The 25,091-nt window shown below is 38.2% G+C and overlaps 1 protein-coding gene across 1 annotated transcript in view; it reads left to right on the top strand.

The window, feature by feature from the left end:
* Positions 1–25,091, top strand: part of LOC150085516 (uncharacterized) — a 372,167-nt gene that overhangs the window by 312,025 nt on the left and 35,051 nt on the right. The window contains exon 11 of the mRNA XM_090374587.1: positions 23,297–23,360. Coding sequence (XP_090230713.1) covers positions 23,297–23,360 — 64 coding nt within the window. The remainder of the gene's footprint in view (positions 1–23,296; positions 23,361–25,091) is intronic.

Genomic DNA, 25,091 nt, shown 5'->3' with positions numbered 1-25,091 from the left:
CACAAGTTCCAGTCAATATCTGGGAAGTTAAAATCCCCCATTATAAGACATTCCGATTTACTAGCCCACTCTGTTTCTCTGTACAATTGTTCATTGTACTCATTCGAGTCATTAGGCCTATAACACACTCCTACTCTTATTTTTGCTTTCGCAGTGCTTATGTCACACCAAACTGACTCAATAGTGCACTGTTCATCTATATCAACTGGATGCACTTCTTTTGATTTTATGTTTTTCTTAATTAACAGCATAACACCTCCTCCTCCCTTTCTATCCTGTCTATCCATTCTGTACACATTGTACTCCCCAAATTCCAGTTCAGCATTTTTTTATATGTGTGTGACACCACATCTCTTCTATCCCAACAATATCCGCCTTTGATGTCTTGACCAACACTTCAAATTCATCAAATCTATTTACTATACTTCTAGCATTGGTATACATGCAAGCATACATGCTCCTATTCCTATTCCTAGTTACCTGAACACATCCCATATACCCACCTATTTCAGGATGACTGCCATCCATCCCTGAAACCCCCAACACCCCACGCTCCAGATCGCTACTTATTCTAATAGAAGTTGTGCAAGAATCACCTTCACCTCTGCCTACGGTTAAACTATTAGTCCTTGTATCCCCCCCAAGCTATTAGTTTTCCGACCCACCTAACACTGCCTCAATAGCATCAGCAAATATTCTTGCACCCTTTATATTTAAGTGTATCCCATCCCTATAGAAGCAGTCTCTCCTGTTAACAAGTACAGTCCAGGCTGAAAAAAATTCTACCCCTTGAGCCTTGCACATTCTTTCCAGGGCCGAATTGATCGACAAGGCTCTCATCATGTACTCCCTCCTATCGTGTCTGGGCAGAATTGCAGACACTTTCAAATTCAACCCTAATTCTTGGCTTTTGTTCAACAGTGACCTGTACTTGTTAAGTAATTCTGCCGGTCTCCTACTCCTAATATCATTAGTGCCAACGTGTACAACTATATCACCTTTTGTGTCCTTAAAAGATGATATCCGCTCTACAACGTCATCAACCTTTGCCCCTGGCAGACATACCCTGGTCCTGTTCCACCTATCCTTTTTACAAAGCATGTTTCCCTGACAATAGAGTCACCAACAACTACTAGTTCCTTCGGGACCAGCGCATTCTGCCTTGGGGGTTGTCTCTGTGTTGCGTGATGACCAAGTGCAAGCTCTGGCATTGATGTGGGCAGCTGAGAACTTGATGGGCCCCTCAATTTAGATGTTTCGAGGGCATCCACCCTGTCCTTCAAACTCTCATATAGGCACATAACAACGCTGAGTTGTCGCCTGATTTCCTTACACTCCTTACATTGCGCACACACAAAGACATCCCCCATGGCAATATCATGTTCCGTTCCAGAGAGTTCGGCAAACATTTCACAAGTTGCACATTTTTTTAGGCTCTGATACGTTGGAGAATTGCCCCCCTCAGTTCTCCCCCGAGTCACAGCACTCCTTCCACTTTGTGCCTGTTGCTTTGCTGCTCTAGTTAAACTAACCATAGGCTTCTGTGTTGCCCAATAATTTATATGCATCCCATGCACTTTTCTTCTCTACCACAAGTTTCATCAGTTCATGTGACATCGATTTAGGCCTATACCCTGAAGAGTATTTTTTAGTTGGTATGAAAAGCCTAAATAGGTTCCAAAATTAATTCCTTGAATGCTTCCCATTTAGAATTTGCTGTTGGTAACATCATCAGTTGGTCCCACTGCATAGAATTTAACAACTGTCCGAGACCACTGTAGTCACCTTTACAAAAGCAAAAACCCTTCCCTTTACATCTTTAAGTAAATCCCACATCAATACACTGTGATCATTGCCATCTAGTGGTTCCTTTATCTTCAGATTCTTAATGTGTCAATAATTGCTACTGATAATCAGATCAAGAGTATTACTTACTCTGGTTGCCTCTTAAACCTGCTGCTGTAGGAAACAGTCATCCAATAAATTCACAAAAGTCTTGTTAGTGTGCGAGTGACCAATCCACAAATTCCAGTCAATATCTGAAAAGTTAAAATCCCCCATTATAAGATATTCTGATTTACTGGCCTACTCTGTTTCTCTGTACAGTTGTTTGTTGTACTCCTTAGGGTCATTTGGCCTATAACACACTCCTACTCTCATTTTGATTTTCTCATTGCTTATATCACACCACACTGACTGAATACCCATTGTCAACTGGATGCACTTCCTTAGATTTTATGTGTCTCTTAACTGACAGCACAACCCTCAAAGCAAGCAAATAAAAAATAACAAATTAAAGCCATTCGCAAGACACGTAATGTAGATGTAGTAATAGAAACTGAGAGAAAGAAAGAAGCTAACAACATTAAGATGAATGAAAAAAACCCCACTCTTGTTATGTCTGCAGAGTTTCCCAAAAAGAATGGACCCTCAATAATTATATTTGATTTGGTTAGGGATTCTACCCCTGATCAACTTGTAGATGAAATATATCAGTGTAATCTCCAAGGATCAGGATGAACTCTCCCAGACCAGTATAAACAAAAATTAGTCTACCCAAAGTACTAGACAAAGTCCAAAACTGGCAACAGTACAAATTGGATCATTGAGTTGGCAAGTACTACTTTCACAAACAAGGATCTACCTGAATTGGGGCAGCCACTGCTTCCACAAGCATGTGGCTGTGCCCAAATGTTGTAAATTTTGGCCACACATTGCACACCTGTTCCCAGGCACTTGCAACCTGTGGTCACTGCTCAGAAAAGGGGCATAATTTTAAGACATGCCCAAACAAAACTGTAAATCCCTAAAAATGGATCATGCCCACTCCATCTGAGATAACAAATGGCGTGTGTACATAAAGGCAAAGAGTTATCACCAATCAAAGATCAACTATGGCAACACACCCTAAAAGATATAATAGTTCAATGACCAAATTCTTCCAAATTAATGCACACAGCGGGCAAGTGCAGTGGCCGACCACAATGAAAGCAGATGAAGAAAATTCAGATATAATAATCCTCCAAAAACTATATACTCACATGAGACAGGTCAGAGGATACCCACTGACCAATAAAATAATTCAATCGGAGGATACACCGTGGGCCGCATTCGTGGTAAGAAATCCCGAAATCACTGTTACCAAAATCTCCCACTTATGCACAGCCCGGGCAGTGTGTGCCGACACTATTAGCTCAACAGGAACCTTCTATATTATATCTTTGTACTGCAGGCCAGGGGAGGACATTACCTTTGCCACTAGGTACCTTGAGAATGTCTTGCAAATTTCCAAATGAGAAGATTATTGTTGGTGCTGATATCAACTGCAGGTCACCAATCTGGCACAGCACCACTCTGGACAGAAACGGTCAGCTGCTTGAGAGTTCCTGTCCAACTCTCCCTTTACAGTGTTAAATTAATCGAACAATCTACCAACCTTCTGCAACACAATGTGGGAGGCAACCATTGACATTACCTTTGCCACTAGAAGTATTGCGGGCAGTATCACCAGATGGACAGTTCAGGACTCATGGACCACTTTGGACAACAGGGACATTACATACTAGCTCTCCATTCCTGCTCCAAAGCGTAATCTTAAGAGATACGCAGTAAGCAGAGCCAACTGGGAGCTCTTCTAGACCTCACTGACCACCTCCACAGGGCAAATTACAATAGAGCAAAACCAACAACAACAGCCAAATGCAGTCCAGTGGGAAATAATAAGGATAATTACTAGTGCATGTGACAAGGCAATAAGAAAGAAGCACCCTGCTCCTGGGGCTGTTCCGTGGTGGTGGTAGTGCAGGGAGGTAAACTCAAGGTGAAAGGCCTTCCAGCGGCCGTGATGATATTGGCCTGTCCCTGAAGTTGAGGCCCTCTGGCAATTGTACAGGGAAGCCAGGAAAATGTACACAGCAAAAATAAGGAAGTGTAAGCGGTAATCTTGGGAGGCACTAGTGTCTGCCATAAGGAACACTGACCCCTGGGGAATGGTGTATAAAGTCACCACCAACAAACTCCCTAGGGGGAGAGACTGTGATTACACAGGGCACAGTGACTACCTCCTAGAAACAATCCATTGGTAACATCCTGGATGTGATGTTCCAAAAGCTACTAGCTCCTTCTACTGCAGAACAGCTCAAACTATGCCATGAGAATGACCACTATGAAGTGTATAACCTTTTGTATGTATAAAATGTTGCCTCCATTTAGTATTGACATTTAGTATCCACACTGCAACTGCTCTAATCAGGGATAGAAAATGACCAGGCCTGTTGGAGCCTGAAATAATCAAAAAGACTGTCAAGTACACCCCCCGAGATCATTTTAAATCTCCTCAACTTCTGTTTGCAAGTTAGAATATTCCCAAGCAATTGGAAAATAGCCAACTTGAAACTCACCCTTAAGAACCCCACAAAATCTACAGAGTTACCAGAATCCTATCGCCCAGTCACATTTCTTTCAGTCCTTAGTAAACTATTCGAAAGATTGTAAAAGAATTTTACAGCACTCTGAAAGTGCCAATTTTGCCTTCACCAAAACAATATAGGTTTAGACCTGGTTCCTCCATGGCTGATGTCTTACAGAATCTTCTCATAGTGGCTGCTGATACAGACAAGAAGTACTTCTTGATTATTGCCATCGACTTTTCTGGGGTGTTTGACTCAGTTTGGTGGCCAAGCATTCTTGGCAGACTTCGCAGAGCTTCCATCCCTAAAATCTTTATGAGACTATCAAATTATATCTCTCCAACAGATCTGTTGTAGTTAATGCTCCATATCAGAAACGTCTTCCATGGCTGCCCACAGGGTTTGGTCCTGGGACCTTTATTATGGAATATTGTTTTGGATGACTTCCTTAACATTGACCTGGGAGAAGTCAAATCTCAAGCATATGCTGATGACCTTATCATCACTGTGGCTATGGACTCCAGGCTAAGAGACCCTTGCTAATCATGCCCTTTGCATTCTCCAGAGCTGGGCAAAAGAGAATAACCTTTAAATATTGCAAAACTAACTCTATACTCTTGAAAGGCAAACTAAATACTGGAAGACCATTAAATTGGCAACGCAAATGAAGTACCTTGGAGTAATGCTTGATACCAACCTCTCATTCCAGCCACATCTGAAATACCTCTGAACCCAAATCCAGAACTATGCTGCTCTTGTTGTCAGGATCTCATGCCAGGACTGGGGTCTTAAGCTAAGAACCCTCTCATTATTCTATAAGGCTGTTTCTATACCTATCATTATGTATGCTTCAGCAATCTGGTTCACTAAAGGTGTTGTGGCCTCCAACAGGAAAATACTAGATACCATTACCATTCAGCAGTCCATTCTGCTTGTTACTACCTGTGCCTGCTGTACAGTCAGCACCCACACCCTCCAGATTCTGGCAGGTGCTCTACCCCTTGATTTCGAGGTGGTCAGAAGGGGATTGCTATACCAGCTCTCAAAAGGACAAAGGGTGAAATCACCAGAAAATTCTTGCCGAATATAAACATGATCTTCCCCCATGGTTCTCACCGGGTTTATACACAACTTACTTACTGGCCATGGATCCATCAAAGCCAAGCTAACATCACTAGGCATCATTGAAGATCCATCTTGTGCTTGTGCGGGGGCTGGAAAGCTGGCACCATCTTATGTATGGTTGTTCCCTGTACAAGGACCTTTGTTCTATATTAATCACCAAGATCATATACTTACCCAGAAATCAGAAATTCCACCTACTGGACAGCATACAGGAATATACAGAATTTACAGATTTTGCTCAGGAGCTCTTTGCAAGATGGAGAAACAATCCTAATATCTATACTAGGAACATCCATGCTGAAGAGCAATCACTGAATAGTGAATAATATACATCCAACTGCTGATGTCAAGACATACCAATTGGGATAAACACCTTGATGTGACTAAAACCTCTAAAAAGACACAGACTGAGAACCTGGAAACATGACTAAGCCACTGAGGGGATTGTTCTTCCAACCGTGTGCCCTGCACATCTTCAATTGTGACAGTTACTTGGACATGACTAAACCACAGAAAAGGACCTTGCCTCTCGACCATGACTTGTTTGACAAGTAGCGATCAATAACACACTCTCTTGTGTGTTATCTTTTGACTCCCATTCCCTTGCCCCACTCGCCTAGTAGAGTTTACTCCACCTAATGATTTTGAGGGTGCCTTCCTCTATGCTGCAATATTTCTTACTATTTCCTTACGCTTGACTTTTGTATTCCCCAATCTCTAGCTGTTTTTTTTTTTTTTTTTTTTTTTTTTTAGATCCCATCACTGAAAGCTCAAGCAATTAGGTGTCAGGACCTGCCAGAGAATAATGGGCAGTCTGGCTTACCTCCTAGCAGTGTGTACAGGCAATGTGGGGTCCCCTGGCCAAAAGCTAGACCACAACAGCAGAACCCAACATAATATACTTCTCACATCCACAATACTTCTCACATCCACACACAGTACTTTTGTCTGACTTTTACAGAGTACTGTATACTTCACAAGAGTGCTTATGGTGCAGTTGTGGAAAACCACTGGTCGTGCCCCTCCCCAAATACTATATCCTTTCTGTACACAATTTACTCCCCAAATTCAGTTTATGTTCCTTATATCTGTGTGACACTACGTCTCTGATATCCTAATTATGTCTGCGTTTGATGTCTTGACCAACACTTCGAATTCACCAAATTTATTTACTATGCTCCTAGCATTGGTGGAAATGTAGTATAGTCGCACTTGTTCCTATTTTTAGTTACCCTAACACAGCCCATTTATTTTTTTTTGTTTCATGCTGACTACCAGCAGTCTTTGAAATCCTCAGAACTTTCCTTTCCAGGATGTTGCTCATTCCAATAGAAGCAGTGCAAAAATCACTTTCACCTCTCTTCCTGCGGCTATTGTTAATCTGTTAGTTTCTATATCCCCCCAAGCTAGCAGTTTTCCAACCCACCTAACACTCCCTTGATAGCATCAGCAAATATTCTTGCATCCTTTTTATTTAAGTGTATCCCATCCCTGTAGAAGCAGTCTCTCCTGAACAAACACAGACCATGCTGAGAAAAATTCTACCCCATGAGCCTAGCACAATCTCTCCAGGGCTGAATTCATTGATAAGGCTCTCATCATATACTCCCTCCAGTCATGTCTGTGCGGCACTTTCAAATTTAACCCTAACTCGCAACTTTTTTTTCATCATTGACCCATACTTGTTAAGGAATTCTGCAGGTCTACTCTTAATGTAATTAGTGCCAATATGTACAACAGTGTCACCTTTTGTGCCCTTGGCCCCGGGTGCCAAGCGTTTCCGTGGCCAAGCGATTCTCGTGCAATTGAAAAGCGTTTTCCTCTAAGCGACTAGGTTCTCTTTTGTTTTCTCCCTTGATTATTAAACTTTTTCGTTAAGTAGCCCTTTTTCTTAAAAGCACTAAGAAGAGAGCCTAGAAGAAGGAAAGAACCTTTTTCTTTAATTAAATTAGTCTTACTAATTGTACTAACCTATACGCTTGGCCACAAGCGGCACTGCTCCTGCCTCCCCGTGGCGGGGCTGGTAATCTGGGTGGTAAAAATATACCCCCAGGGCCAAAAGGAGCTAACATGGATACGATTAATTATCCACCTTTAGAGCCATCAAGCTCAAGGTCAGAAATTCCTGACAACGACCGTGACACCAACCAGCCCAAAAGGCTTAGAAGGGAACCTGAATGCCATGATGAATTACCAAATTTCTTGGTGATTCATTCCTTATCCTCCCAATCTGTAGACAAATTGTCACCATTCTTGATTCAAAAATATTTGGAATCAATTACTGGATCACCAAAAATGGTGAAAAGACTATAATCCGGAGATCTCCTCATTGAAACTACCACCGCTAAACATTCTGAGCGGCTCTTAAACACAACATCATTTTGTGGGCTCACAGTATCAATTACTCCACACAGAACCTTAAATTCATCAAAGGGTGTAATCAGTGAGTGGGACCTAATTACAGTCTCCGAAGAAGAGCTACTTCAAGAACTAAGTAGTCAAAAAGTTACAAATGTGAAACAGATTATGACTAAAAAAGATGGAAATCTCACTCCAATGAGATCGATCATCTTAACATTCAGTACGCCAGACTTACCATCCTCCATTAAAGCTGGCTATTTGAATTGTCGTATAAGACCATTTATCCCGAATCCCGTTCGCTGCTTCAAATGCCAGAAATACGGGCATTCGCAGCAGGCATGTAGAGGTGAGGCCATATGTCCCATCTGTGGCTCTAAAGATCACACTCAAGCGGATTGTTCTGTCAAAACCCCTGTTTGTCCAAACTGCAAAGAAAGCCACCCAGCTTTTTCCAAAACATGTGAACTATGGATTACAGGAAAGAAAATTCAAAAGTACAAAATAAAGTCACCTTTCCTGAGGCACGTAGACAAGTTATGTCGACCCTGCCTAGTAGTCGTTCCTATGCAGCTCGCACTCGGAACTTCGTTTCTACTGCAGCTCAAACAGATGTATCAGTTCCACCTAACACCGCTCTAGCGAACTGGCTCAAATCTACGCTTTCTACTTCAAAGAAAGATAATCCTCCAAAAAAAACTAGCGAAGCCACAAATACTCCAATCAGCATTCCTACTCATACCCCATTAGTCCCAGTTGGAAAAGAACAATTAAAATCTGAATCAGTCTCAAAAAAAACGGAATCTCCCTCCAAAAGCATGGATGTAGATGAGCTGCTAGACAACGAGGAACCTATTCTAGAACTCCATGCAGATGACACCATGGATACTGGACGCCCCACATTCTCAAAAAAGGACCGGAAAAAATGTCCCACGTACAGAAAACAGTCAGATGAATCACCCTCGGGTAAACCTAAATAATGAATAAGATCATACAATGGAATTGCAGAGGACTAAGCACTCATTCTGATGACGTAAGAAATTTAATAGCTAAATTTAATCCCATAGGTGTATGCTTACAGGAAACATTCTTGTCACCCCAAGTTTTGCCAAAATTTTCAAGTTATACCATTTACAGACAAGATAGGAACTCTGTATCACCTGCACGTGGAGGAGTTGCTATTCTTGTTAATGCTAACATACCATCCAAGCCGATCCAATTGAGAACTACCCTAGAAGCTGTGGCAGCTCGCCTTGCAGTTGGTACGTCATTTACCATTGTTTCCATTTATATTCTGCCATCTGCCCCACTTCTGCTTTCAGAACTTGACAACCTCATTGCACAACTCCCAACTCCAATTTGTCTTTTTGGTGACTTTAATGGACACCATCCATTGTGGGGATTGGCCACAATGGATGTAAGAGGCAAATTGATGGAGGAATTCATGCATAATAATGATCTTAATTTATTAAATTCTGGATCTCCTACCTACATCCACTTAGCAACCGGATCTGCTTCCGCAATAGACTTGTCAATTTGTTCACCATCCATATTTCCAATCATGACATGGTCGGTATTAACCGATCCCTTCAACAGTGATCACTTTCCAATTATTTGCTCGCTACAAACAGGGGTAACTTCAAATCCTGGCCGACGATCCACTTGGCAGTTTAAAAAGGCAAACTGGGGTGGCTATTCTGCCCAGATATGCTTAGACAGATTTTATGTTCAAAGGCAACATATTGATGATGTCAACACTTACATAACCAATCAGATTCTGACTGCAGCTAAGGCCTTCATTCCAAAATCCACACCATATCGAAAACACAGAAATAACTGGTGGAATACAGATTGTTTAATTGCCAAACAGGATAAAAACCGCGCCTGGAATCATTTCCGCAAGTATCCCACCACTAGTAACCTAATTGCTTTTAAAAGACTAAAAGCAAAAGCTAGACAAGTTAGGCGGAAAGCGAAACGGGATTCATGGATTGCTTTTGCCTCCACCATTACCAAAGACACGGACACACAAGTCATCTGGAAAAGAATACAGGCACTAAATGGCAATGCTCGGCTGCCTTCTCCGATACTTCATTGGAAAGGGAAAGACATTTCTGCTCCCGAAGAAGTTGCAAATGCATTAGCAGAATCATTTGCAAAAATATCAGCTTCTGCCACCTATGCCTCCACCTTCCAGAAAATCAAAGCAGGTGCAGAACGGTATAAAATTAACTTCTCCACGCGCCGTTCATTCCCGTACAACCAACCGTTTACGTTAATAGAACTTCAAGAATCATTAAACAGATCTTCCAATAGTGCTGCAGGTCCAGATGGAGTTCATTACATTATGTTAAAGCATTTACTTGGAGAAGACTTGAGAACCCTATTAATTTTTTACAATCAGATCTACTCTGAAAATGCCCATCCATCTTCATGGCGCCATTTGTTCATTATCGCCTTACCAAAACCAGGAAAAAATCCTTCCTGTGTTGAGAACTACAGGCCAATATCTCTTACAAGCTGCATGGGAAAAATTTTCGAAAGAATGGTTCATACTAGGCTCACTTACATCCTGGAGTCAGAGAATCTCCTTCCAGTTCACCAATATGGCTTTCGAAAAAATAGATCAACCCTAGATGTGCTCATTAAAGTCGAGTCTCATATCCGAAATGCCTTTGTCATGAAACAACATCTAGTCATGGTCAATTTAGATCTTGAAAAGGCATTTGACACTACATGGCGGCATGGTATTATTATGGACCTTTACCATCTGGGGCTTAGGGGGTCATTTGCCAGAAATAATTCAGAATTTCCAGCAATTGCACTCTTTTCAAGTCCGATACAAAAACGTCCTCTCTACATCTTACATTCAGGAAGAGGGAGTCCCGCAGGGATCAATACTCAGTCCAACACTGTTTTCAATCCGAGTTAGCAGCATGACACAAGATATCCCAAAAACTGTTCAAACTTATATGTATGCAGATGATCTTACCATTTCCTGTCAATCTCAAAGTATGAATACCATTGAACGGCAGCTACAACTTGCCATAACCAAAATAGAATCCTGGACTTCACGGAATGGTTACAAACTGTCAGAAAATAAATGCACTGTCACTCACTTTTGCAAGAAGCGAGCTCTCCATCCTGAACCTGAATTACAAATAAACAATACTCCAGTCCCGCTCGTTAATACCGTTAAATTTCTTGGACTACTATTAGACCACAAACTAAATTTCGAAGCTCACATCACTTATTTGAGAACTTCTTGTTTAAAGCATTTGAATATACTTCGTTCGGTATCATCTATGTCATGGGGAGCTGATCGGTGTACTTTGCTGCATCTTTATAGAAATTTAATCCGTTCACGGCTAGATTATGGTTGTCCAGTGTATGACTCTGCTAGGAGCACTACTTTAAAACGGCTAAATATGATCCATCACAGTGCTCTGAGGACTGTGTTGGGAGCTTTCAGGACTTCTCCGATCCAAAGTCTTTATATTGAAGCGCATGATCCTCCATTACACCTGCATAGAAAAACACTACTGCTTCACTACGCTGCTAAGATCCAGAGTCTACCATCGCACCCAAGTTGGGAGTATCTCTATAATACTCGTTGGGATGTCTTCTATGAGAGCAAGCCAAATGAAAATAGACCTGCCTCTCTCAGGATCAAAGAGCTTGTTCAGACTTGGAACGTCGATTTAAATGAAATCTTCCAAGACACAACTACACCTGTTGCTCCTTGGACATATGTGTCTGTCTCTCAAGATACATACTTCCTCCAGTGGGGGAAAAATATACCTTCTTGCAACATCAGACAGTTACATTCAGCTCATGCTACGGACAACCATGCCTGTAAAATTTATACTGATGGTTCAAAAACTGAGAGTATGGTAGGTGCTGCGGCAGTTTTTCCTTTATGTACAATTTCAGCCACACTACCGCTTGCTTGCAGCGTCTTCACAGCTGAATTATATGCCATTAAGTTGGTGCTTAGTAAGGTAATTGAGCTTTCCATCTCATCTGCCATAATTTACACAGATTCTCTTAGTGCTGTCTCTGGCATAAGGAAGAATTCCTCCATTTCTCACCCTACATTGAAACAGATTCATTCCCAGCTATTTGCTTGCAGTGTGTCCAATCGGTCAGTTAGTTTTTGCTGGATCCCTGGCCATTCAGGCATTCCGGGAAATGAAAGTGCCGACTTTGCCGCTAAACATCCTCAACCCGCTCTCTCACAACATCCTCAGGTTCCTTTCTCTGATTTTAAGTCTGTCATATGCAAAGCCTGCTACAATAAATGGTCATTGACCTGGAAAAGTGACCCTAACAATAAACTTTACCAGATAAAAGAAGATCCAAAGTTATGGCTGTCTGGCTTCCGAAGAAACAGACGAGAGGAAGTGGTACTGGCAAGACTCAGAATTGGTCTGACTAAGACCAATACTCACCATACTCATCTCTTTCTATTATTGGGTGAAAGCCCACCACAGTGCCCATCCTGTCAGACGCAAGTTACAGTCCATCATTTCCTGGTTGATTGTCCCTTACATTCAACCATCCGGTCAAACAATTTTCAGTCTCTCTCTAAATTGAATATATCACCTGATTTATCTCGCATCTTAGGAAATGAAGCAAATATTGAAGAACTTTTATTATATCTAAAACATATTGGTTTGTACGGAAGCATATAATGTAATTTCTCTAACAATATGCTTTTTGTCAATTAACGATGAAGAGACACAATTTGGCCTTAGTAGCCCTTGTGTCGTTAAACCGAACAACAACAACAACAACAACATTTTGTGCCCTTATAAGATAATGTCTGCTCTGCAACATCAACTTTTGCCCCCGGCAGACATACCGTGGTCCTATTCCGCCTATCATTTTTGCACAATATATTTCCCATTTCCCTGACATGGGAAATATATATAGCCACCAACAATGACTAGCTCCTGTGGGACCAGCACATTCTGCCTTGGGGGTTGCTACTGTGTTGCCTAATGATTAAGTGCAAGCTCGGCACTGATTAATTCTTTCAAAGGCATTCACCCCCTGTTCTTCATGCTTTCATAAAGACCCATAACAACCCTGAGTTGCCCCTTAATATCCTCTCACTCTTTACATCGAGCACACACACACACACACAAAGATATCCCCTCTTGGCAACATCATGTTCCATTCCTTATAGCTCTGCAATCATCAAAACAAGCAGTATATTTCATAAGGCTGTGATTTAGAGGACAACTACTCCCTCCCCTCAGTTCACTCCCGAGCCTTTTGCTCTGCTGCTCTGGTCTGAGGCATGTTTTTGGTTCATATTCAGTACAATTAAAAATACTACACTAAACTTATATCCTAATGAAGTAATAACACTATGCATCGGTTCTGCTACGAACTTTATGGTATTGAATATATATATATATATTATAATATCAAGCTTAAGATATAGGTATTTAGTTTCTCCTACCAAATTCAAGTTAAGTATCACACTGTACTGTTATGTTTGTAAATTCTAAGTAGTTATAATAGATAATAAATTTATCTATCTATCACCAACTTATGTGCTTCAAACTCTTGAGTGACCTATTTGCGATACTATACCTATGGCAAGTCACTGATAATAAAAGCTCTACCAATATTAATGTTGTGCGTTACGGACTACTTGATAAAGTTATGTTATTAAAACACATATGTAGTGCTATAAATTATAGTTTATAAGCCTCTTCTGATACTGATTACACTGCTACAAAGTTACGTAGAAGCCTCCAAGTATCTCCTATATCAATACTACAACAATGGCGGGCTGAAATTGACTGGTTTTTAAAGCAATTACAAGAGCCAAGTGAAGAACAAATACACAAAATTAATCAGGTAATTACAAATAAATACTACACTACTAATTTTAAATCACATCACATTGGAATCAGAGGAAATGACTTGGCAGAAATTATAGCCAAATCAGCAGTGATCCTGAATAACCGTTAAGTAATGCAAAAGAAACGGTTTTCTCAATGGCAACATCCATGGCATGGTTCAAATAGATTATATGAGATTAAGTGTATAATCTAATTATGACAGTCTAGTTTGCACAGGAATCATAATGATCATAATGAGGAAGTTCTAGCTCCACATGGGACATAGTCATCAAGCAAACCAGATTATTTTCTTCTGAGCACTGATGATCCTCCTATGTGCAAGCAGTGTGATTCTGTATTAATTATCAAATATGTTTTTATTGAATATCTGAATTAGATTTGTTCACACCATTTTTGTTTTAGCATTTATCATCTGGCTGAGCCTTATACTTTTTCTTACACACTCAGTCAGATTTTATCTAACAGAGATAATGGGTCAGAAACTTTTCTGCTTTTACAAACTGTAAACCGTTACCAGTATATCAAAACTTAATGCATACTATAGAATCTCAATAATACAAAGTTCGAGGAACCTAAATTTTTAGCTTTACAATAACATGGCTTGTTAAAAATGTCAAAACTTAAACATTTTCAATGAGACATTAAAGTAAGAATTCAGTTTCATTTGCAGTTTATATCTTATACTTATTCTTCAGTATAGCACAAACATCTTAACTTTCACTTTCATTACTGGTAACAAAACATAATTTTTTTTTTGGTGGTCAACAGCTCTTCTAGCATTAAGCATTATTGTAATATCAACGTGAGCATCCATCTTCACAAACTCCCTCAGTTCTTTAACAAAAGCCAGATGTTCATTGAAAGTTCTATCCTTCCCACATCCCATCCTATTACATTCATTTGTTGGACCATGCTTTTCAGTTATATTCTCACCAATGCCTTTGATGCAATACAAATCCATTACTTCACAAAGCCATGATGCAGTGCAGTTCCAAGAACAAATATTATTAATCACATCCAAGACATTTCACTTAGTTTGAAAATAGTTTCCACCTTCTATGTTGATAATTAAGTACCTTATTAGGTAGGTGATCTTTTGAGGTTATAAATAATGAGTTGATGCACAAAAATGGTGGTATTGAAAAGCATGTTCTTCAACTTGAGTATCTCTGCTGTGTGTGCTATAGAATGATATACTATCACAAAAGTGTTCCCCAAACAGCTCTTATTGGCCTTATGATCACATGGAAGTTAGTTAACTTCTATAAAACATTTTGGCCTGGGAAAATTTTCCAGACACAAGTGGGTTTGAGTTTTATGCTGCCCCATCTGCTCTGCAGCATAATGAAATAGTAGTTAAAAGCAAGTGGGTTTTTTTTGGGGTGGTGAATAAATTAAACTTTAATCAGTTAGGATTGTACCAAGCTTTGTATTATCCAGACAAAACAAGCAGGCTACAGAACAGCCAACAAATGGCAATAGGGCTAACAGGTAAATTTAAAGATAAGCAGTTCAGAGAGTAACATCATATGAATATAAAATACATTAAAACTAATTTTGATAGTATAAACCAGAGCTATGATGCTCAATACGTAGAACACTTCCATTTGCTACTTTCCAGAAATTAAAATGAATATAACATTAACGCAAAATGATTACAGTAAAAAAATTAAATTTTTAATTGAGTTCAATTGATTTTGCATTAATGTTCTATTCAATTGATTTTGCGTTAATGTTCTATACTGTAATAATTTTGCATTAATGTTCTATTAGTTTTAATTTCTGAAGAGTAGCATACGGAAGTGTTCTACGTATCATATTGAGGTAAATTTCTCTTATTATTCTACAAATATTAAAACTGATTAAGCAACATGAAAAATGGGCAAAAGTTTTTGTAACGAGTTAGCATAATAAGTGGAATTTCATAATAAAATCAATACTTCATAAATTTTAATTAAAATATTAGTACGGTTGGTAAAACAAACAGTTAATTTATAATCCAACTGAACACAAACTCTGATGGTAAGCAAGCAGTTAAGTGGTTGGAATGAATATGCATATCTGGAAAGACTACAAAAATCCAAATAGCAGAGCAGTGTACAAAAGTGTTGCTTAAATTTCTTGACAGTGGGTAAATAAGTATCTGTGTGGAGATGTAGGTGGTGAAAATCTTCAGTGTTATAATTATCACAAGAATTCCAAAAATTATAGATAAACAACTGTAATACTTACTGGAGTTATCTGGTCATCATAAAATGGCAGCTAGGCAATAGCCAGATTAGTTTAGGATTAATTGAGTTCAATTGATTTTGCATTAATGTTCTATTCAATTGATTTTGCGTTAATGTTCTATACTGTAATAATTTTGCATTAATGTTCTATTAGTTTTAATTTCTGAAGAGTAGCATACGGAAGTGTTCTACGTATCATATTGAGGTAAATTTCTCTTATTATTCTACAAATATTAAAACTGATTAAGCAACATGAAAAATGGGCAAAAGTTTTTGTAACGAGTTAGCATAATAAGTGGAATTTCATAATAAAATCAATACTTCATAAATTTTAATTAAAATATTAGTACGGTTGGTAAAACAAACAGTTAATTTATAATCCAACTGAACACAAACTCTGATGGTAAGCAAGCAGTTAAGTGGTTGGAATGAATATGCATATCTGGAAAGACTACAAAAATCCAAATAGCAGAGCAGTGTACAAAAGTGTTGCTTAAATTTCTTGACAGTGGGTAAATAAGTATCTGTGTGGAGATGTAGGTGGTGAAAATCTTCAGTGTTATAATTATCACAAGAATTCCAAAAATTATAGATAAACAACTGTAATACTTACTGGAGTTATCTGGTCATCATAAAATGGCAGCTAGGCAATAGCCAGATTAGTTTAGGCTTATGTAAACAGAAACTAGAACAGTGTTCAATAAACTTAACAAAAGGCAGAAGCATATGATTATATGATCTAAAACAGAAAGATACTGGAATTGACTTGTTTCATATTAAAACTACACAAATTAAGCAGTAAATATTAATAAAAGTATGCAGATTATGTACAGCTAAGAGAATAGATAACTATAAAAAACTATTGCCAAAAGGCCCTCATATAGAAAGCCTATGCTTTAGAAGGGGGATGATATGTGCTTTGTATAAAGCACATATATAAAGTACCCTAATTAGTACCTTTTATGTCTTATACATTAAGACTGTGTTAATTAATTCGAAGTTGAGAGGACCAAAATAGTGTTTTGATTTAAACAGGCTAAAAGTATGTGTACAATTTCAGAACATGCTGGTATTAAATTAATCAAGAGAAATTTTCATTTAAAATATTAATAATCTTTTAGTTTTGTTGTGGTAGATATTCATGTATATATGGTTAATTTAGTTAATAGATAATTATGCTGTGAAGAAATTCAGTAAATTTCTCACATGTGATAGCAAGATTGCCAGGTTTAATTTTTATCTCCATTATACAATTCCGTGTATAATGCATGTGTATTATGTATAATTGTACATATCTTCTAGAGAGAGAGTTTTTTGTAATTGTGGAAATTATTTGATGTATAATACTTATAGCAATTTCTCGCCTTTTTTTTTTTGTTTTATAACCAAGTGAAAATTGTTCTTCCTATGACCAGTTGATGCCACTTTAGCTGATAGTAGTAAACATAAAAATGCCTGGTGTTTGAATACAGCGGAAAAATATGTTTGATTACAGTTACTAAATTTTACTTTGGTTGTGGAATTAAATGGTTTTTTTTTGGTTTTTTTCCCCCTCTTTGTGCACTATTTACCAAAAAGATTAACCATGGAAGCTTCATGAAAGGAAAATATATATGCAACTATATATGAAAATAAATAGCACAAAAAAAAAAAAAAAAAAACACACTGGTTTTCAGAATGTTAGAGCTGCTCAGTTCAAAAGTGGAGGTTTTTATATCTTTTAATTTGGCTCAGCAAAATAGTATTGAAAATGAGAGGAAAGCTCCTGAAGCAGCTTAACAGTTAATCTCCTCCATAAATAGAAGCTTAATTTATGCACACAAAAAATTGATTTAATTCTACATAACCAAGTTAAAAGTTCACAACTGTAATCAATTATATATTTTTATAGCTCCACCTATCCACACTTTTGGCTCTTTCTTTCTCCCCCGTAAGTACTTTATGACTAGCTTACATATTTGTAATTAGCAAGGGTAGTTTAGCACTAAACTACTCTTGCCAAATATCCCAAAATACTAGTATCTCTCTTTAGAAGATATGTACAGATATACATAATAAACAACACGGTTCTTGTTTTTAATGAATAGCTCATATATATCAAGATGCCCGACTGTTATGGTGGCAAAAACAAAGCTTAGAAATCTTTGTTATCACAGAAATTGAAAAAGAGATCACATTCCTTGTTGTACCTTCCTTAAGAAGATGTATTTTTTTTCTCTGAAATGCATTTATTATCGTTCTGTCTCACATCGGGTGCAGACATTTGAAGATACACGGGAAATCTAGTATTTTGTATCATTACCAATCGCTGTATTTTTTTTATTATTATTTTTATTTTTTTCAGGCAGTGTAAATAAAACAGATTACATGTGAGTTATGCTTACACGAATTCTCCATCATTCCAAATGCAGTTCTTGGAGAAATTAATAAAAAAGTAAAATTTAAGGATATTGTATGCAATACCCTAGCAAATTTTTGTTATAACAGAGTTTGCCTGTAGGGTTTTGGCAGACTTTTTGAAATATACAAAACGTTCATAAGTTGCCAGGCCCCCAATTCTGACTTTATATTTCATTTTAGGTTTATTTCAAATAATCCATACTAAAATGCATATATGTGGTCAGAGAATAGTAGTGATCTGACAGCTGTTATACCATCTGAATATCTACCCACTCACTGATGAGGGGCCAAAATAACCCTGAAACAGCCAACTGTGTGGCAAACTTGTTACTTATTCTCAGTGGGCTGAGAATAAGTAACAATAATCTTCTCTACTGGGTAAGTGTTAATTATTCAAGGTACAATGAGATAGGCAACTTGTTTTTTTTTTTTTTTTTTTTTTATGTGAACCCCAAACACGAGAGGTATTAGAACCTATAGTACTTAGTACCCTGCTTGGGTTGGAGGTTGAGAAGACAAAAGAAGATATTTGTTGACATTGGACTTGAACTTCTGTAGATTGTAATTTTCAGGAAATACGTATGAAGGAAGGTTGTTCCAGAAAACGGCAGTTGAATGAATAAATGAGGAAGATGAAAAGTTGGTTCTGTGGGTTTGAAGTTGGAGAGTAAATGGATGTTGGCTGGTGGCGGCACGTGTTCGGACTGTTTTGAAAGAGAGATCGGGAATTATAGAAACCAATTCAGAAGAACAGTGCCCATGGAAGTATCTGTAGAAGGGGCATGCAGCAGAAACAGTACGTCTATGAGAAAGCGAGTGGAGAGACTCTGTTAGAGATGAATCATTGATTACCCTAACTGCCCTCTTCTGAATGGAATCAAGAAGCCTGAGAGAGGTTTTGGGGGGGCACCACCCCAGATGTGGGAACAATATTCCATGGCAGGGCGGACTTGCGATTTATACAGAGTGAGCAGCTGTTTGGAAGAAACGTAACGCCGAGAGCGAAAGAGAAAACCAAGTTTTTTTAGATGCAGACGAAGCAATATTTGTAATGTGCTTGTGCCAAGAGAGATTAGAAGTCAGGGTAATCCCCAAAAGAGAGATATCATTTTGCCTAGAAATCGGAGTGCCACTAAAGATAAGCATCGGAGCAGAAGAATCCTTTTTGCGAGATATAAGACAAGACTGAGTTTTAGAAGGGTTGAAATCAACTAAGTTGTCTTTGCCCCACTGGAGAATTACCTGAAGATCGGCATTTAAGGAATTGGTAGCAGATTTTTGAGAAGTTGAATCTGATTGAGCAGGGCAAGGTTTCTCAAAATGGAAAGTTGAATGCAATGTACTATCATCGGCAAAACTATGGATAGGATTTCCAGTCAATGGAAGAAGGTCATTGATATACAAGAGGAAAAGAGTGGGGGAAAGAACTGAACCTTGGGGGACATCGGCATTAGTGGGGAAGTTAGAAGACAGAGAGCCATCTACCATCACCCTTAGTGAGCGATCAGAAAGAAAACTGGATAACCAATTACTAAAAACAGTTGGCAAACCATAAGATGGAAGCTTGTTTAGAAAACCTTTATGCCAAACACAATCAAAAGCCTTTGAGATGTCAAGAGCAACTACTTGTGTTTCACTGAACCTTTCCATTGAATTAGTCCATAAATGGATAACATAAGCCAGAATATCACCAGTGGATCGACACTGACGGAATCCATACTGGTGATCGTTGATCAGACGGAAGGTTTCTAGGTAGTTTAAGAGTTGGCGGTTAATTGATTTCTCCATTACTTTAGAAAGAGTAGAAGTAATTGCAATGGGACAATAATTGGATGGCAGGGATTTGTCACCCTTTTTAGGAACTGGCTGGATATGAGCAAATTTCCAAGCAGAAGGAAAAACACCTTAGGAATAAGAAAGTGAAAAAAAGGCGGCAAAGAATAGGAGTAAGTTGAGCACAGGTTTTGAGAACAAGTGGAGAAATACCATCAGGACCTGGAGCTTTCTTAGCAATAAGATTCATCAAAATCCTTCTGATATCCTTTTGATGGAAGACCACAGGAGGCATTGAATGGAGTGTGTTGGGAATGGTGGGAGGTGTTTTACCAAGATCATTAATACATGAGCTGGAAGAAAAATGGGATGCTAGCAGGTCAGCTTTATCCTTGGCTGAAGTGACAACAGAACCATCTGGTTTGGACAGAGGTGGGAGCAGAGATGGGAAAAAGTTGCGGCCAATAGCTTTGGCAAGAGACCAGAATGCTCGGCTACCATTAGGGCAAGAAGCAAGTTTTCTACTCTTAGCCTGTTCAAACTCTAGTTTGGACTGATTAATAACTGCTTTACAATTGTTGCGAGCTTTGGTGCAGGCAGAAAATGAAACTGAAGAATTAGAAACAAGCCAATTACGATATGCAACATTCTTCTCTTGGTCAGCCTTAGCACATTTATTGGAAAACCAAGGTTTAGATAAAGGACGAGATTTTAAAGTGGAGTGTGGGATAAAGGATTCCATTCCTGCAAGAATAATTTCACTGACACGATCTGAGCAAACGTTGACATCAGAAGTTTTGAAACAGTAATCTGACCAAGGAAAAGAAGAAAAGAAGTCTCGCAGGTCGTCCCATTTTGCCTTCTTGTAATGCCAAACAACACGAGGTTGGGAATAGCCATGAGATAAAGGTTCCATTGGAGAAGAGACAATCACCAAGTTGTGATCTGAAGTGCCTAAAGGACCTCTCACTTCGACTGTGTACTTAGAAGGGTTGTTTGTGAGAAAAAGATCAAGCGTATTGGCTGTATGATTAGGATTGTCCAGTATTCTTGTATGTAAATGAACAATCTGTGCTAGGTCATTAGTAATTGCAAAAGCCTCAGAATCTCGACCTGTTGGGTAGGTGTGACTAGAAAACGGAAGCCAGCTAGAGTTGTGAACATTAAAATCACCAAGGAAAATTACCTCACTGTTAGGATAGTTGGACTGCAGGAAGTCAAGTTGCAAAGAGAGGAAGTCAAAGAACTCCAAGTGATTAGTGGAGTTGGGAGAATGGTAGAGACAACAGATGAATTTGACACAATGAGGTACAGAGATTTTAAGCTAGAGAAGATCAAAGAGAGGAGATTTCAAATTGCCAAGTCTCTGACAGGGAATATCAGAACGGACATATGCACAAGTAACACCTTTGAGGCAAAAGGAATCATACAGCGAATAATTTGGGCATCTGAGATGAGCAGTAGATGAATCAACCGATAACTGAGATTCTGTCAGAAAAAGTACATGGGGTTTGGCAGACTGCAAGTGGAAATGGACATTGTTGAGATTAGAATTGAGACCACGTATATTTGTGAAATGAATTAGGAAGTCCTTGGGAGGTTTAGATCTTTTCGCAGTTAAGCTTGCTCTATTAGTTTGACAATTCATGGTGTATTCAATAGTAAGAAAAAGTGGGTGGGACATGCTGTATGAAGTAATGAAATTTTTGGATATGCTGTACACATGGTGAGAATATACCCAGATCCTTGACATAACGTGGCCTCGACAATGCTCCCCGCATACACACTACTCGGACTCCCTCCAGTCACTATCTGGCAGAGTAGAGGTAGCAAGATTATACACTAGCTGATCCGGAAGCCTCCTAGAGAGTTACCAATAGGTTCGGTCTGGTGTACTAACTAGCGGCTGGCCTGCGAACACTGTTTAAAGCTGTACCCTCGAAATGTAAGGAATATTGGATCTCGCCACGACGTTCATCATAACCTCAAAAGTCATCAATCATACTGCATGAGGGAAGTGTTGACCGGAACTTAGCTCTAGAGACTAAACATGGGTTCCACCACTTCAAACCTCCAATAAGCAAAGTGGTAGTATTTCGCCGGTTGATGAGAGTCATCTACCACCTAGTACTGCCTGGTAACATAGAGGGGCGTCGTTCCTCCATGTGGTGTGGGTGCCACACCTCGACCCCTGCTTACGTTGGTTCACACCTGGGTGGTCACCCACCATGTACTTGTGCATGGAGGTTATAACCAGGATTACTAACAGTCCCACCATCGTGAAGGTGCAAGCAGAGGATTTTGCTGTCACAGACCGTCCGGACTTCACCGAAATTGGGTCCACTTGACTTGAGTGTCACCCAAATATCAGTTCCATCAGCGTTTTAGACTCCCAGGTAGCAAGTACAGCTTGTCTGGCATATCTGAGAGAATGTCTGTGACAACCTCAAGGACCCGTGTGAGATATTATGTTGTCTGTGACAACATAACATCTTACATTGTGAATTCCTTCATATATGTAAGCTTCAACATAATTGTTTTATATGAAAGCTTCAACATAATTGTTTTACTATATATTTAATTATTCTGTGAATAAAAACTTACATATAAAACAAATGTTTCCATTAAAGATTTAAAAATAAAAAAATTAGTATAATTTTATTTGAAATTTGCCCTTTAATTTATTTTAAAATGCTTTGTGAAGTTTAAAAAAATTAATCATTGCAAGTACGTATTTAAAGTCGTTTGTAGTGAGAGATGAGATTCTGAACAGTGTGAAGTATGAATTTATTGCATATAACTTAGCCATATAATTTGTTGTGATGGTCAGTTCAATAACTATTTTCTCTGCCAGGCTAGGTGGTGAGTAATGAATGAGAAGTTTATGGGAGTTCTGCTGATATCAATACTTCTAATTACTTGTACCTGTCATTATGTTATTATCTCATGCCATTTACTGCAATTTAGAAGGTTTCATTAATGAGTTATTTTGTTTTGGCATGTGTCTCAGCACAAAATTTGTGGATTAGTGGGGGTTTTATACCCACAAGTACTCCTTTACTGTATTTTAGAACATGAGAATAAATTATATGTAATTTCTAGAGCACCTTTTTTTTTTTAGACAAGGAACATCTGACTACTTTCTAAGTGAAGCAAAGAAGTTGAAACACCAAGCAGATAAAGAGGTAAATTTTTAATTTAGAAGAATCAGTATCAAAATTATAAGACTACTAAGCATGCCTGTTTTAAAGTAAGGTAGACAAATAGAATTTTTACATATAGCACTGATCTCTTGTAGCACGAGGAAGTTGTTGATATAAATTGCTCCAGTGTTACACTCTTATACTTATACAGTTAAATTTAATAACTTTCACTATTAAAATATTTCTGTTTTTTATTTTAACATATACATTATTCAAAAGTTTTTACACAGAAACATTATTTAAATGTGTCTGTGTAATGAGCATTTCTAATTTCTTGGTAAAACTTATATTTAGAAGTTTCATAAAAAGTTAAAGAAAAGTGATAAGCTTATTTACTGAAATGAGCAGATGTTGTGGCACCGTACAACCTACATGCAGTCATAAGTAAAAATTCACAACAGAAATTTTATTTTACATGCACACGTTTATCTATATTACAGTGTGATCTTTGATTATATTATGTGTGCATGCAGCACATATATATTTGTTTATATGACTATATATATAGTCATATAAATTAGAATAAGGTTTAAAATAATAAAATATAAATAATTCTCCATCATCACGGTGCAATATGAACCATGATTTTTCATCATCATTTAAATCTGTTGTACCTAGTGGGTATGCAGGTTTAATATGATAATATAGATCAGTCCATCTACTTCCATTCACTGTTTTCCTACATGCTGTCCTATTTCATGTTAGATCTTTAGCCATTTCCTCTGATACCATCAGTCTACCACCTTTCTCGTGGTCTGCCTGTAGGCCTCTTACCATTCATTTTTGCTTCAAATATTTGTTTAAATCTCCCCTCTCTCACATCATTTCTACTTGCCCATACCATCTTAAGTTTGCTTTACTTTTTTTCTTATTTTCTTATTTGTAGCATGATGTTCCCTTTATTTTTCTGAAGATTGTAATTTTTAATCAGTTCCTCTAATCGATTATTAGTTCTCAGCTCAACAGGTTAAAATAGGCTTAAAAACTGTATTATAAATATTATAACTATTTTTATTATAAAAATAAACGTACAAGGCATAATAAACTATGAATTTGAGATTCACTACAGAACTGCCAGTGTATATACACAGTATTTTATTCGTAGTAGTGAACTGCAACAGTAGTGTAAAAAGCATCGATTTAATTGTATCTCATATTGTGGCTACCTTCACAACGAGTTAACATGATATTGCACTATCTTGAATAAGTAACGCTCCACCAATGGAGAAGACTATTGTTACTTATTCTTGTTTCAAGGCTCATTGGCCTATCCTCAGTGGGTGGGTGGGTATCCCGGTGTTGCAATCATGCCAACCCATGTGAAGTATAATTCCACAATATGAGTAATGCCAAATGGTGTACATAGTAATAGTACTAGAAAAATAAACAAGCAAGGTGAAATTCACTACAAAATTGCCAGTGTATATACACAATATTTTGTTTGTAGTAGTGAACTACAACAGTAGTGTAAAAAGCATCAATTTAATTGTATCTCATATTGTGACTACCTTCACAAAGAGTCACCATCTGGGTCATGGTATCCTCTGAGAATAAGTAACAATGGTCTTCTCCATTGGTGAAGCTTTACTTATTCAAGGTAGTGCAATATCATGGTAACTCATGAAGATAGTCACACTATAATCAATACTTTTTACACTACTGTTGCAGTTCACTATTATGAGCAAAATATTGTCTATATACACTGGCAGTTCT

The sequence above is a fragment of the Mastigoproctus giganteus genome, chromosome 5 (genome assembly GCF_048544385.1).
Source record: "Mastigoproctus giganteus isolate SK-2022 chromosome 5, ASM4854438v1, whole genome shotgun sequence".
Lineage (NCBI taxonomy): Eukaryota > Metazoa > Arthropoda > Arachnida > Uropygi > Thelyphonidae > Mastigoproctus > Mastigoproctus giganteus.
The sequence above is the reverse complement of the archived record's forward strand: the minus strand, read 5'-3'. Positions and strand labels throughout refer to the sequence as shown.